General features: G+C 37.1%; 1 protein-coding gene across 3 annotated transcripts in view; it reads left to right on the top strand.

Moving 5' to 3' along the window:
• CSPP1 (centrosome and spindle pole associated protein 1) overlaps positions 1-12,340 on the top strand; it is a 116,672-nt gene that overhangs the window by 81,356 nt on the left and 22,976 nt on the right. For all 3 annotated transcript variants that reach the window (XM_012663122.1, XM_012663121.1, XM_012663123.1), the window contains 4 exons: positions 2,297-2,409; positions 5,759-5,908; positions 6,302-6,448; positions 10,814-10,918. In XM_012663122.1, coding sequence (XP_012518576.1) covers positions 2,297-2,409; positions 5,759-5,908; positions 6,302-6,448; positions 10,814-10,918 — 515 coding nt within the window. The remainder of the gene's footprint in view (positions 1-2,296; positions 2,410-5,758; positions 5,909-6,301; positions 6,449-10,813; positions 10,919-12,340) is intronic.

Raw genomic sequence — 12,340 nt, 5'->3', positions numbered from 1 at the left:
TTTTTCTTCTTCATTTGCTGCTGCTTTTAGTAGTCTGTATTGCGATCTCAGTGCTATATAGATTCTGTCTCTGCCCTTTTTTTCCATACCAAGTAGTGTTTGTAGTTTTGTCTCAGCCTAGAACTTTCTCTATGTTAGTAGTAACACTTTTAGGCTGCTTGCTCTGCTTACCAAGAAAAAACAATGGAAAATCTGTAGTTTCCATGACCCCTCCCAAAAGCATAAGCCTTATGAGTGAACACACATAGCAAAATTTGTTGTCTATAGCCTTTCTGTACGACTGCCAGGTTTTTATGCTGGTGGTGGTGTTGCCAGGATGCTCTATTTTAAGAAATCATTAAAAAATCATAAAGTGTGTAACATTTCCCTTTTTTAGTGAATTGAAATTCCCTAAATTAGACTTTATTTCCCTATGAATTAACCTAAAATAAACTTTCTGAATGCAAGAAACTATCCAAAGCTACCTAATTTATGCTATGCCACATATATGTGATGAGTGCATCTGTGCGTATGTATGTGTGCGTGTGTATATATATACATGACTATGAATATATGTGGCATTTAATATTTTAAAGGCCTTAAGGAACTCAAATATATCTGAAAATTGAATTTATGTGTTTAAGGTTCATTATCCTCTAATGTTTCATTTTCATTAGGCCTGTATGTGCGGCACTTCATAAGGTTCAGTATTTTTCTTTTACTTTATGGTTTTTAGATGAGCTGCTATTTATGAAGTGCAGTACCAGTTTGGCTTAACTTTATTTTTTATCTTATTATGATATCTAGATACACTTTTATTTTCTTTGTATATTTTATAGTTTACTCATTTCTAAAAGGATTTGTCTGTCTCTAATGGTATTTCTTCTCTAATTGCCCCAAAGGTTTAGAATATGAGTGATCATCAAAGTGAAACATACTACTCAATTTTGTTTTGCTAATCAGCTTTTCCACCACAGCATAAGATTTAAAAGAACCTTAAAAGTGTATATTTAGTTTGTTTTCAATAGCAAAATTTTCTAGTGGAAAAAAGTATTTATAATGTCTTAAGTATTAATTTGGCTTTCTGCTGATTTGTTCAGCAGATCTAATCGTTGATCTAAGCATTAATAAATTTAAATACAAAGGCAAAATAGACCTGAATGGCAGCTACACTGCAAAGCAGTCTGTCTACACAAACCTACATGAATGAGAGAAATACATGCTTTAGATTGATGATGTAAATAATGTGTCAGAAACTTAGTGAGGCTTAAATTTAAATGTCATTTTTTTCTATCTTCATTCAAAGAGACTCCAAGGGTGTAATTGTTTTTCAAAGTGCTTTTCTGAAATAATTTTTTCCCTTTTAAGAATATATAATACTATTTATAGGTAATATATAATAAAATATTATTCATGTTTATATCTCATTAATTTGATAGTTTTTTTTCTTAAGAGATGGTCTCACTGTGTTGCCCAGGCTTGATCATAGCTCACTATAACTTCAAACTCTTGGCTCGAGAGTTTATAACCTCAAATTACTTGGGCTCATTGCGATCCTCCTGCGTTAGCCCACAGGTTGCTAAGACGACAGGTGTGCGCCACTACATCCAGCTAATTTTTGTATTTTTTGTAGAGATGGGGTCTCACTATGTCGTCCAGGATAGTCTTGAACCCCTGGCCTCAAGTGATCCCCTGCCTTGGTCTCCCAAATTGCTGGGATTATAGGTATGAGCCACTGTGCCAGGCTCTGACACTTTTTAAAATAAAAACTATTACAATGATTAAGACTCATTCTAATTTGTTAACGTTGTTAAAAATGTTTTTGTAGCTGAATTCCTAATCTACTGTTTAAACTATGGATGAGAAGAATTTTGGACTTAATGATTTTTAAAAACAACTTTAGAAATTTTAGAATATACATATATAATACATTTTAATGCAATTAAGTAGTATTCTTAAGTAAAAGGATAGTCACATACATAAGAAGTTTTTTCCTTCATAAATTGTACTTCAAAGCCTTTGCTGCAATGAGAGTTGTTTAGGCTGTAGCATTTACATTTCCTTGGTATTGTTTAGCTATTAGATACAGTATAATTTTTTAACTGTTAATTTTATTTTAGCTTTACCATTTTTCTTTTGTTACTTTTCATCTGATCTTCAGATTTTAATGTCAGCCTTCCTCTTCTGATTTTAATGTGGCCTTCTGTATTTAGCAGTTTTTAAAAATATGAATTTATTAGCAAACTCTTTATTCTTTAACTTTTACATTTTCTAAGCATTAGCTAATGGTATATTTTTGCAAAACATCTCTTTCAAGGTCATATGCAAACACAGAGCTCTCCTTTTGCTCGGGGAAATATATTTGGTGAGCCTCCAACTGAACTTCAGATTAAACAGCAAGAATTATACAAGAATTTTCTTCGTTTCCAGGTGAAATGCTTATTTGATCATAGATTCAAAGTTTCATAAGAATTTTAATAAACTGAACTTGCAGAAATTTTCTCCACAGGGTATATATTAAAGTATAAAATGCCATGCAGTTATCTAAAATACCTAATTTATATCAGATATAAGTAGTACTAAAATTATTATTTCAGTTATATCTGGAAAAAGGAAATGAGACTTATTAGATATGGTGGTTGACTTAATCATCTCTAAACTTTATTAAGTCATTCATTTTAAATTGAAGAATGCTGAGATTTTTAAAACTGAAAGACTAAAATCTTACTAAAATATTCATCTATTGGGCATTCTAGATGTCTTCATAGGTATTTATAAGTTAGTAGAAAATCAATAGTTTTTTTCCAAATGATTTTATATTCTCGACTCATTACAGATTGTAAATAAATAAAATGAGATATAAGATAACCACATTTTGTAATTATTTCTCCCATTATGTATGCAAGTAAATCGCATTTAAAATAGTAGAAATGCCCAAACTATTCCCAGAGGAAGACACTTGCGTATCCAGTGTTTATTAGGCTAACGGACTTGTTGAACTCCCACACCGTGTCCACCCTTGTGCTGAATATACTAGGAATGGAGCCTGAGATGAATGAGATTTACTGACCCAAAAGGGACTCACAGTTTTTTCTTTCCTTACCTTCCTCCTTTTCACACCCACACTTATATCCCAGTGTCAGATTAATCTTATGGCCTGGTTAATCTTCCTTTGATATGAGTTTTCACATGCTGTTCTTTACTCAAAACTTGGTAGTAGCTTTTCTTTGCCTACAGAAATTGTCGAGACTCTTTAGCCTGACATTTAAGGCTATCCAATCTAATACCAAACCCTCAAACAGATTCCATTTTAACGTGTCATCTTCTTTCTAATAGTAATTACTGCTGACTCTTAAATAAGGCAATGACATAATGGATATCATCTTTAAGGATGATTGATCTGACAGTAATGTTTAAGATGTATTAATAGAGGATGGGAAAGACTGAAAGCAGGGCTATTTTACTAGAGTGATTACAGTGGAAATAGATGGAAAGGCCTTTGTAAGGATCAGCAGAAACATCATAGATATTGAATGTGAGAGAGTGGCATCAGAGATCCCCAGGGTATTGTTCATCCAAGTCAGGTAGCAGCAGGTTGAGGGTATAGTTACCTGTCGCACTTGAAGGACCCTGTGGTATATTGTCCATAATGACAGCAAGTCCCAATTTAAGTAACTCCTGTTATACTTAGCAAGACTTACCATGGTCTAAGGTAGAATTTAGCCAAAAAAAAAAAAAAAAAATCTTATATAGTGTTTTCTTGCTTATAATTTTATGTATAGTATCTCATTAAACCTCTACAGTCTCTGACAAAGGTGTTATTATCTCTGTTTTATGACGTGCACCTAAAACACAGACTAACAGGCTTGCCCATGGTATCAGAGCTAGCAAATTGGGAGGCCAGTGTTTGAACCCAAGTCTCCTGACTTCAAGTAATGTATCTGTAGGTACCACACTTTATAGGGATCTCTAGGAATTCTTTCCCTCTAGAAAAAAAAACTATAGTAACGGGGGAAGAGCTTTGACTATTTTGGTTTCAGCCTTTGGTTCTCCCATCTTGTGAACGAACCCTCAATGTATCTGTGAATGGATTGCTCTCAAATGGTAGTTTTCAAATTTTTCTTTTAGCAGCCTCTTAAAAATTTCTTTCCCCCACCCAAAACAAAATGTAACACAGAATTCTAAGAAAATGGTATTTATTATACTATCAACAATGGAATGTCAGACAAAAAATATCTAAAACTTAAGTGTTAAATATTATAAAATGTTCAAATCTATGCACAAAGATGGCAAGAAAAGCCCAAGATCTGCACAATTAAGTTATACATTTAGCTCAAGTTAATGCATCAGAAAAGTCTTCATGCTATTAAAATTTAGTGAATAACACTTGTGTTTGTTTTTAATTATAGCTTTAAAAATAATTAAACCTAATAAAATATCTGGAAGACCTCTTAAGCACTTTTATATTATATAGTTTGATATCCATGACATAGAAGACAGCTTTCCTGTTTGTTGTGTAGCATTCCTGTTGGCATTAAGCTTTGCATTCCCTAGGGGTATGGTCCATTAATGGTTTACAAACTAGTAGTATTTCATTTTGATGGAAAAGTGACCCTGGGAGTGTGATTTTTTTTTTCCCCCCATGGAGTAGCAAGAAGGGGGAACTGAGTGTTGAATATGAGATTTTGTTGAATTATAAATGATGTTTTCTCTAGGTATGTTGTACTTGAAGAGGTGATTGCACACACATTGTTTCACATTGCTTACAAAAAATACTAAATATTATGCTTGTGCATATTTAATAGTGTTGTAAGAAAGAAGTGTTAAGGCCTAGTATATAAAATCATGGGACATGTGAGAAGAGTAAAGTTCTTATAGCTCAAAAATTGACAGTGCTAGATAGAGCAACCTTGAAGCTAGAGGAAATGCAGAGAAGAAAAACAAATATTATGGATCATCATAACCTATTCCTAAGGGTAACTAAAATCTATTGATGTCCTTAAACCAGGGTCATGAATACCTGGAACCCAGGCTGCCATGCTTCTCTGCCTCCTTCATGGAGGATGAGGACTACCTCTGAGGGCCCTCTGTCTCTCAGATCCTCGGCTCTGCCTTAGAGTATCGCGCCCAGAGTACTCAGCACTGCAGGCCCAGGTAGCATTCAAGACAAAACAGTTATGAATCCTTGTGACCTAAATCCTACATCTAACAGCTTTAGTTCCTTCTCCATTGACCTGCCAGATAGGAAAGAAGAAAGGGCATTTGGGGGAAGCGCTTCTTGCATAAAAAATGATTGAATACTAAAATATTCACTGTTGAAGAATACTGATCAGGAATACTAATCAGAATACTAATCAAGTCCAAGGACTTTGAGATATAGTAGCAATGATTATAGAATAATCATGAATTATTTACTGAGAACCTTTTCTATAGGAGAAAGTTTTAGTTCTTTACAGACATTGTTTCACTTTAATTCTTTGAGCACTCCTTTGAGATACAGACATTAGTAATTCTTTTTACCAGGTGAGACAACTGAGGGCAAGCAAGTTTTTTAAGGTCATAACATTTAGTGGGGCTGGAATTTAACTTATATATTTTGATAGTACAGTATATCATGTAGCCTCCCTAAAAAAAATAGGAGACTAAAAATTTTATGAACTTTTAGGAACTTGCAAAAAGAGGGTACAAATGTTGAATTTGTAGGCTACCAGGAAAAAATAAGTAGTATTCTGACTTTCCAATAGTTTTATAAAATAAATAACTAGGCTTAATTCTTTAGATTGAGGAAAAGAAACAAAGAGAGGAAGCAGAGCGAGAGAGACTGAGAATCGCAGAAGAAAAAGAAGAGAGGCGGCTTGCAGAACAGCGGGCACGCATTCAGCAAGAATATGAGGAGGAGCAGGAAAAGAAGAGAGAGAAGGAGGAGGAGGTGCGTTTTTTCCCCTACTGTTTTACTACTTAATCTTAAGGTGAAATCTTTAACTTGAAAAAATATTTGTTACTTACAAAGGAGAATTAAAAAAAAGTCTTAGAGTACATTTCAAAAATATCAGATCAATATCCATTCATTAGATATTTTATTAAGGTAGAGAGTAATTTAAGAAAAGGGATGAATGATGATTTAAGTAAAAAAATAGTTGTAGGCTGACTAAAGATGTTATAAAAGATGCCTAATATTTTATTGTTAAGTAGACAACTTCCTTATGTTAACGCTGTATCATCCATATCTTTATTTCTTTATATCAGACAAATAAGGTAGCACATTCGTGAATGTATTATAGAATGTACATATGGAGTGTATATTTTTCTATTTATTTTAAAGCAAAGGCTAAAAAATGAAGAGCTTATTCGGTTAGCTGAAGAAAGGCGAAAGGAAGCAGAAAGAAAGAAGAAAGAAGAAGAAGAAAAACATAACCTGCAACTTCGGCACTACTATGAAAGAGAAAATATGATTGGGGAAGACACAAAGGTAAATTTCAGACAAAAATGTCAGTCAGACCCATAGTTTAACTCACTTTCGCTATGAGAGTTGTGGAGTTGTTAGAAAAAGGTACCTTTGTTTCTGTTCTATCTTACTGGTTAATCTGGGCACGTTGTACTGAACATCCTGTATGAGACGCTATCACTGTGCTTTGTTGGTATTTTCTGCCCATTGGATGTAATGGGTTTACTCACCTTTGCCATTCTTAGTCTTGTTCCCAAGAGCTACAACGGTGCTACATGAGAGTACGGTCTTTGGATCAGCACCCTGTGAACTGTTTGTTATGGTTCATGGCAAAACTAAATGCAGAAATTGAGAGGGTTTGGAAACTATTATAATATGCCTTTAAAATTTTTTCGTTTATGTAATAATTTGTTCTTACTCTATTTTATACAATTGTCTGTGATGGATTGGAAATTTAAAAAGAAGCTGAGAAGTTTGTATTTCTGAGATAAAAGGTTGATGTTCGGGGTTAGGTGCGTGAGTTAAAGTCAGAAGTTTTCTCTCTAGAAAGCTCATTGGCCCTTATGAGGATTTAGTTTACACCCTTGTTCATATCTCACAATTACATTTAAAATTTTGTATGCTTAAGTGCTGTTGGGGGCTTGTTAGAAATGCAAGTTTCTGGGTTCTCACTTGCCAAGGTGATTTACTAAGTCTGAGAGAGGTTCAAGAATCTGGATTTTACAAGGATCTTTAGGGGTTTGGATGCAGTTGGCCAGGAGACCACACTTTGAAAACCCTGTATATCTTCTAAATTTAGCCCAATTTAATGTAAGAAAATTGTTTTCGGAAATTTGTATTTATACAAACATTATTTCTTCTAAGCAGGATTCACAAAAAGTTTCCTTTTAACCAGTGGACTCCTCTAGTATATTTATGATGTGATCTTGTGTATTGTTCACTGTATGAACTGCATATAGCGTGAGCCATTTCTGAGCGGCTCAAATATGCTATTTGACTTCTCGTCCAGGGTTTTATGGTGATGGAAATGATAAGTATTCACAATTAGAATTTACTGAAAGATTATTTAAAAGAAAATTTATAAGTAAGATCTATATTTTTCTTTGTGTTATTTTCAGTGTTCTAGGAGTGTTAGGCAATAGTCTTCATTCTTAGGATAAAAGTTTGATATAAGTTGTTCAGCCTTTAAATGTTTATTATTCAAATGCCATATCATTAATTCTTTTAAACTAATAAAGTTTATTTTTAGAGCAGTTTTAGGTTTACAGCAACATTGAGCAGAAAGCATACAAAATTTTTTATTGTCAAATACATCATTTAAGAATGAAAGAGAGTTGTTAGTGTCCCGTAATTATTTTTCTGCCAATTTCTTGTGCTGTTTAAAAAACACTATTTCTCAGGAAAATACGATTTTATGACTTATAATTTAACTGTGAAGAACCATAAAGTTTTAGTTCCCTAAATAAGCCCTTCATTTCCAGGAGATCAGTTTGATTTTTCTTTAATATTTCAATTTCTTTAGTGAATTTTTCTTCCAAGTCCTGGATTTTTTTTGTGGTTTCTTTGTGTTGGTTATCCATTTTTCTTGCATATCATTCAGTTTTCTTACAATCCATGTTTGAAATTCTTCTTCTGTCATTTTAGTGTTCTGAGTTTGGTTAATGTCCATTGCTGGAGAGCTGTTGTTCCTTTTTGGGGGTGTGCTTTCTGTTTGAGTCTTCCTACTTCAGAGTTCTTTCGCTGGTTCCTTCCCATCTGGATCAGTTGTTCCTTCTTGCCTTTAGATTTTCATTTCGATAATGACACGCCCTGTAGTCTCTGAGCCAGTAGGTGGTGTTTGTGGGTGAGATTCGACCACACCCTTTATGATGAATCAGTAGATGCAGTAAAAGGGTGTGCAGGATGACCTCCCTGTCAGTAGGTGGCACTTGCAGGGAGGAGCGAGCTGCAGTGCTGTTTTTGGGTCCTGTAGCTAGCTCTTGTTCCTCTAGAGAGGCCCTCTTGTGCCTCGGGTGGTGGGTGGGGCCCTGGGACTTCCTGGTGTGTCCTTATTTTCCACCTGAGTCGGGGCAGGACGGGAGTGAATCTGGGTGGGGCTGGGTTGGGTAAGCCTGCCCTCAGGCTCCACAACTTCTGTTAGCAGGGTCAAAGGTCTGCTCTTTGTTTCTATGCAAAGCTGCCAGGAAGGGCTGAACTGGCTCCACTCAGCTGAAAGTCTGGGCTTGGGGGCTGGGGCTGTCCAAGACCCGCACTCTGGAGCAGGTCTCCCTCCCCTCCACCCTCCCCCTCTCCGTGACCTCTCCCAGGCCTCTGCCAGCAAGCGGGACCTCAGGTCTATGGATCTCCCCTGGCTGTGATGTGGGCCGGGAGCTCCCGTTCCCTGCCCAGGGTCGCAGCCTGAGCTGGGTGCACAGCCCTTTTTTGGGAGGATGGCCGCTCAGGCACGCTGATCTGCCCCTGAAGGCACACACTCCTCAGTAGGCTCTTTCACAGATCTCTCTTCTGTGCCCGAGGGCAGTGGGATCATGACCTGGGTGTACGGGGTCTGGTCTGCAGGCCTGTCCCCTGGGCCCTGGACATCAATCCCTGACCCTACCAGGGGGAGGGGTGCTGGTCTTGAATCACCTACAGGGTGCCCAAGCTGGATCTATTTCACTCCACCTTGGGCTTTGTCCCGCTCTCCTGGCGTCCCCAGGCAAGCAGCACCTGGGAGGGCTGGCGGGTAGGGAACTCACAGTCCGAGTACCCCTCAGTCTGTTGTAGGGCCCCAAAAGGAAAGGTCCCGTTCCTTGGAGATGCCTCTGTGTGATGGCTAAATTGTCTCTCTGGGCATGCACAGGTAGGGAGGGGGAAGGAAAGAATGGAGCAGTATGGCGTCTGCCGATAGGCTCGGGTCTGCGCCCCGGGAAGTGCCCCGAGGGTGCTGGGAGCCCGGTGCTGAGTCCGCAAGAGGCCACTGCTCACTGGCGGCAGCCGTCTCTGGGCTGGTGTGGGCAGGTCTCTCCAGCTGCTCAGGAGCCACCAGCAGTCCGAGATGCAAGGGAGGGGGAAGTTAACGGCTCCACCTACTCTTGTCGCTGGTCTCCAAGCCTCTCGGGACCTTTCTCCTTCCAGTTCTCCTCTGCAGCGTCTTCCCGTGGAGTCTCCTGTAGTTTCAGACACCCTTCCTTCCGACCCTCACCCGATCTATGTTTCTCTGCCAGCTTATTTTTTTCTCTTTGTTCTAAAATTCGTCTTTTTTGCAGAGACATTCTGACTGGCGGCTTTTCTCGTCCGCCATTTTGGCTCCTCCCCCCCATAAAGTTTTAAATCACTTTCTTTCATTTAATGCGTTTTGCCCTCAATTCTGAAATTAACATTTATTTGTCATTTTTTTTTCCATTTTTGTATGCCTCAGACTTATTTTTTGTCTGCTCTTTTAGTTTTTATCTTTGTGTCACCATATTTTATTTTCTAGTTAGCTTGTATATTTATTTATTTTGTTGAATTTTTTATTCTGAGAATTATCATCTTTTAAATAGGGACATCTAAATCCATTTATTTTTATCATAACCAATATATTTGATTGTATTAATTGAATTTCTGACTTTTTCTTTGCTTCCTCGATAGTTTTTTTTTGTCACGTGGACTATGGTTTGTTTTATCTTTTACAGTGCTTTAGAAAGTTTATATTGTCTTTATAATTCTGCTTGTAGTCACCTAGAGGCTTAAAAAAAACTGTCTCGCATATTTTTGATTTTATTAAAGTCACAGTAAATTTTCTATCATGCAAAATGAAGAATTTAAAATTCACACATATATTCTGGTCTAGGTTTTTCTTTTGTTTTTAAACCTAGATAATTATTTTTGCAGTTTGTTCGGAGTTTCTATGCCTTCAATATTTTCATTTTAATATAAAGTTGGGGACTATTTACACTGTAAACTGAAATCTCATTTTTATTTTCTTATGGAGACGTAGAACACCACTATGATCAGGAAAACCCCTCATCCATGATGCTGTTGGTGAGAGGGGATATAGATATTGGAGGTTTATTTATATTGTTTTCCAGAAAAGGGATTTTGGGTTTTTTTTTTTTGTATTGTCCTATTTTCCTTTTTATTATTAAGAGATTTTTCACTATGGCCATGCCTTTTCTGTTGCTTTCCTAATATTTGGTATGCTGTTGTTTTACTTAAGTTTGTTGATTTTTTTATCCTAATTAGAATCATATTCTTTTAATAAGGATGTCTAAGTCCATTTATGTGTATCATAACCAATATATTTGATCTTATGTGATTGAATTTCTTTTTTGTAAAAAGCATTTTATTAAATAAAAGCAATAATAATCTGAACTTCTTAGAGATATATATGTATATACCCACATACATATATATTTTTAAATTTTTCAGCACTTGAGACAGCCTTCTCCTGTAGTTCCCGCTCTTCAGAACAAAATTGCAAGCAAACTCCAAAGACCTCCTTCAGTTGACAGCATCATAAGTTCCTTTATTCATGTATGTACTTTTTGTTTTGATTTCTTAATCTTAGCTCAGTTATTTTGGATTGGGGATATTGAGTGAGATTTTCTTATCGTATCTGAATATATTAAATTTTTTCAGATCTGAAATACAGGTAATGTCTATATTAATTTATCTTCTGCTTCAGTTGTAACTGATAGTACTTGGTACCCTAAAGTTTAATTCTTTTGACAAACCATAATTGAGCAAATAATTCTTGTCCAGGCACCCCCAAGAAGGTCCTTTCTTTGAAAACATATCTTTTAAGGCTGGGCGTGGTGGCTCATGCCTTGTAATCCCAGCCCTGTGAAAGGCCGAGGTACAAGGATCATTTGTGGGCCACGAGTTTAAGACCAGCCTGGGCAACCTAGGGAGGCCCACATCTCTACGAAAAAAAAAAAAAAGCTGGGTGTGGTGGTGTGCACCTCTAGTCCCAGCTACTTGGGAGGCTGAGGCAGGAGGATCACTTGAACCCAAGAGTTCAAGGCTGCAGTGAGCTATGATGGTGTCACTGCAGTCCAGCCTGGGTAACAGGGAGACACCCTGTCTCTAAAAAAAAAAAAAGAAAAAAAGAAAATACATCTTCTAGGTAGCTAGCTAGCTAGTTATGCTCATGAAGTCTCTTATACTTTATACTGAGCTACAATCAAAAGAGAGCAGGAAATATGTTCAAGAAGTATTGATCCTTGAATTGATAATTGAATAATTAGTAGGAATTTGCCATAAAGAGAAGGAGAGCGAGGGACTTTTAGCATGTGTAGAGTCACAGAGGGCAGTATAAGCTGCATTGCACACAATGAGGATCTTCCATGGTTTTGTCTGACCTGATGATTCCAGTGCACTAAGGAAGCAGTGGGGGTGGAGGTCAGAACATATGTGGGGTACTGTGTGGCGTGCTGAGGGCTTTGACTTCATCCCATAGGCCAGTGGATTCCAAACAGGGTAATTACCAGGATAAGCAAAGAAAATGTGTTAGAAAAACATCTTCCTAAGTCCCATCCTCTGAGATTCTGATTCAGTAGGTCTGTGGTAGATAATTACATGGGAATTCATTGTAATATTTTAAGTAGGGGAATGACATGGCCACTTTTCTCAGGCAGTGGTGTGGAGATATGTTTTGGAGGTGGAGCAAGACTGTAAACCTGGAGATAAGATGCTTTTGCTGAAGTCTAGATGTGAGTCTTTGAGGAGCTAAACAGGCAGTGACACCAAGAGCTGAGGAGGTGTGACAGCTTCATGATGTATTTGAGAAACATAGTAGCAGTATTTATTGACTGAGCATGTGATAGGTGGGAGTCATGCTAGCTCTCGGGTTTCTGGTGAGGGCTACGTAGGGTAGGGAGTTGAAAATATGAGTTGTGGCTGAGGAAAGAGTTCTGGACTGGACTTGTCATTTTGGAAGCCATCAACATACTGGTG

The sequence above is a fragment of the Propithecus coquereli genome, unplaced genomic scaffold (assembly GCF_000956105.1).
Source record: "Propithecus coquereli isolate 6110/MARCELLA unplaced genomic scaffold, Pcoq_1.0 Scaffold8, whole genome shotgun sequence".
Taxonomy (NCBI): Eukaryota; Metazoa; Chordata; class Mammalia; order Primates; family Indriidae; genus Propithecus; species Propithecus coquereli.
This window is presented reverse-complemented; position numbering and strand designations above follow the sequence as displayed.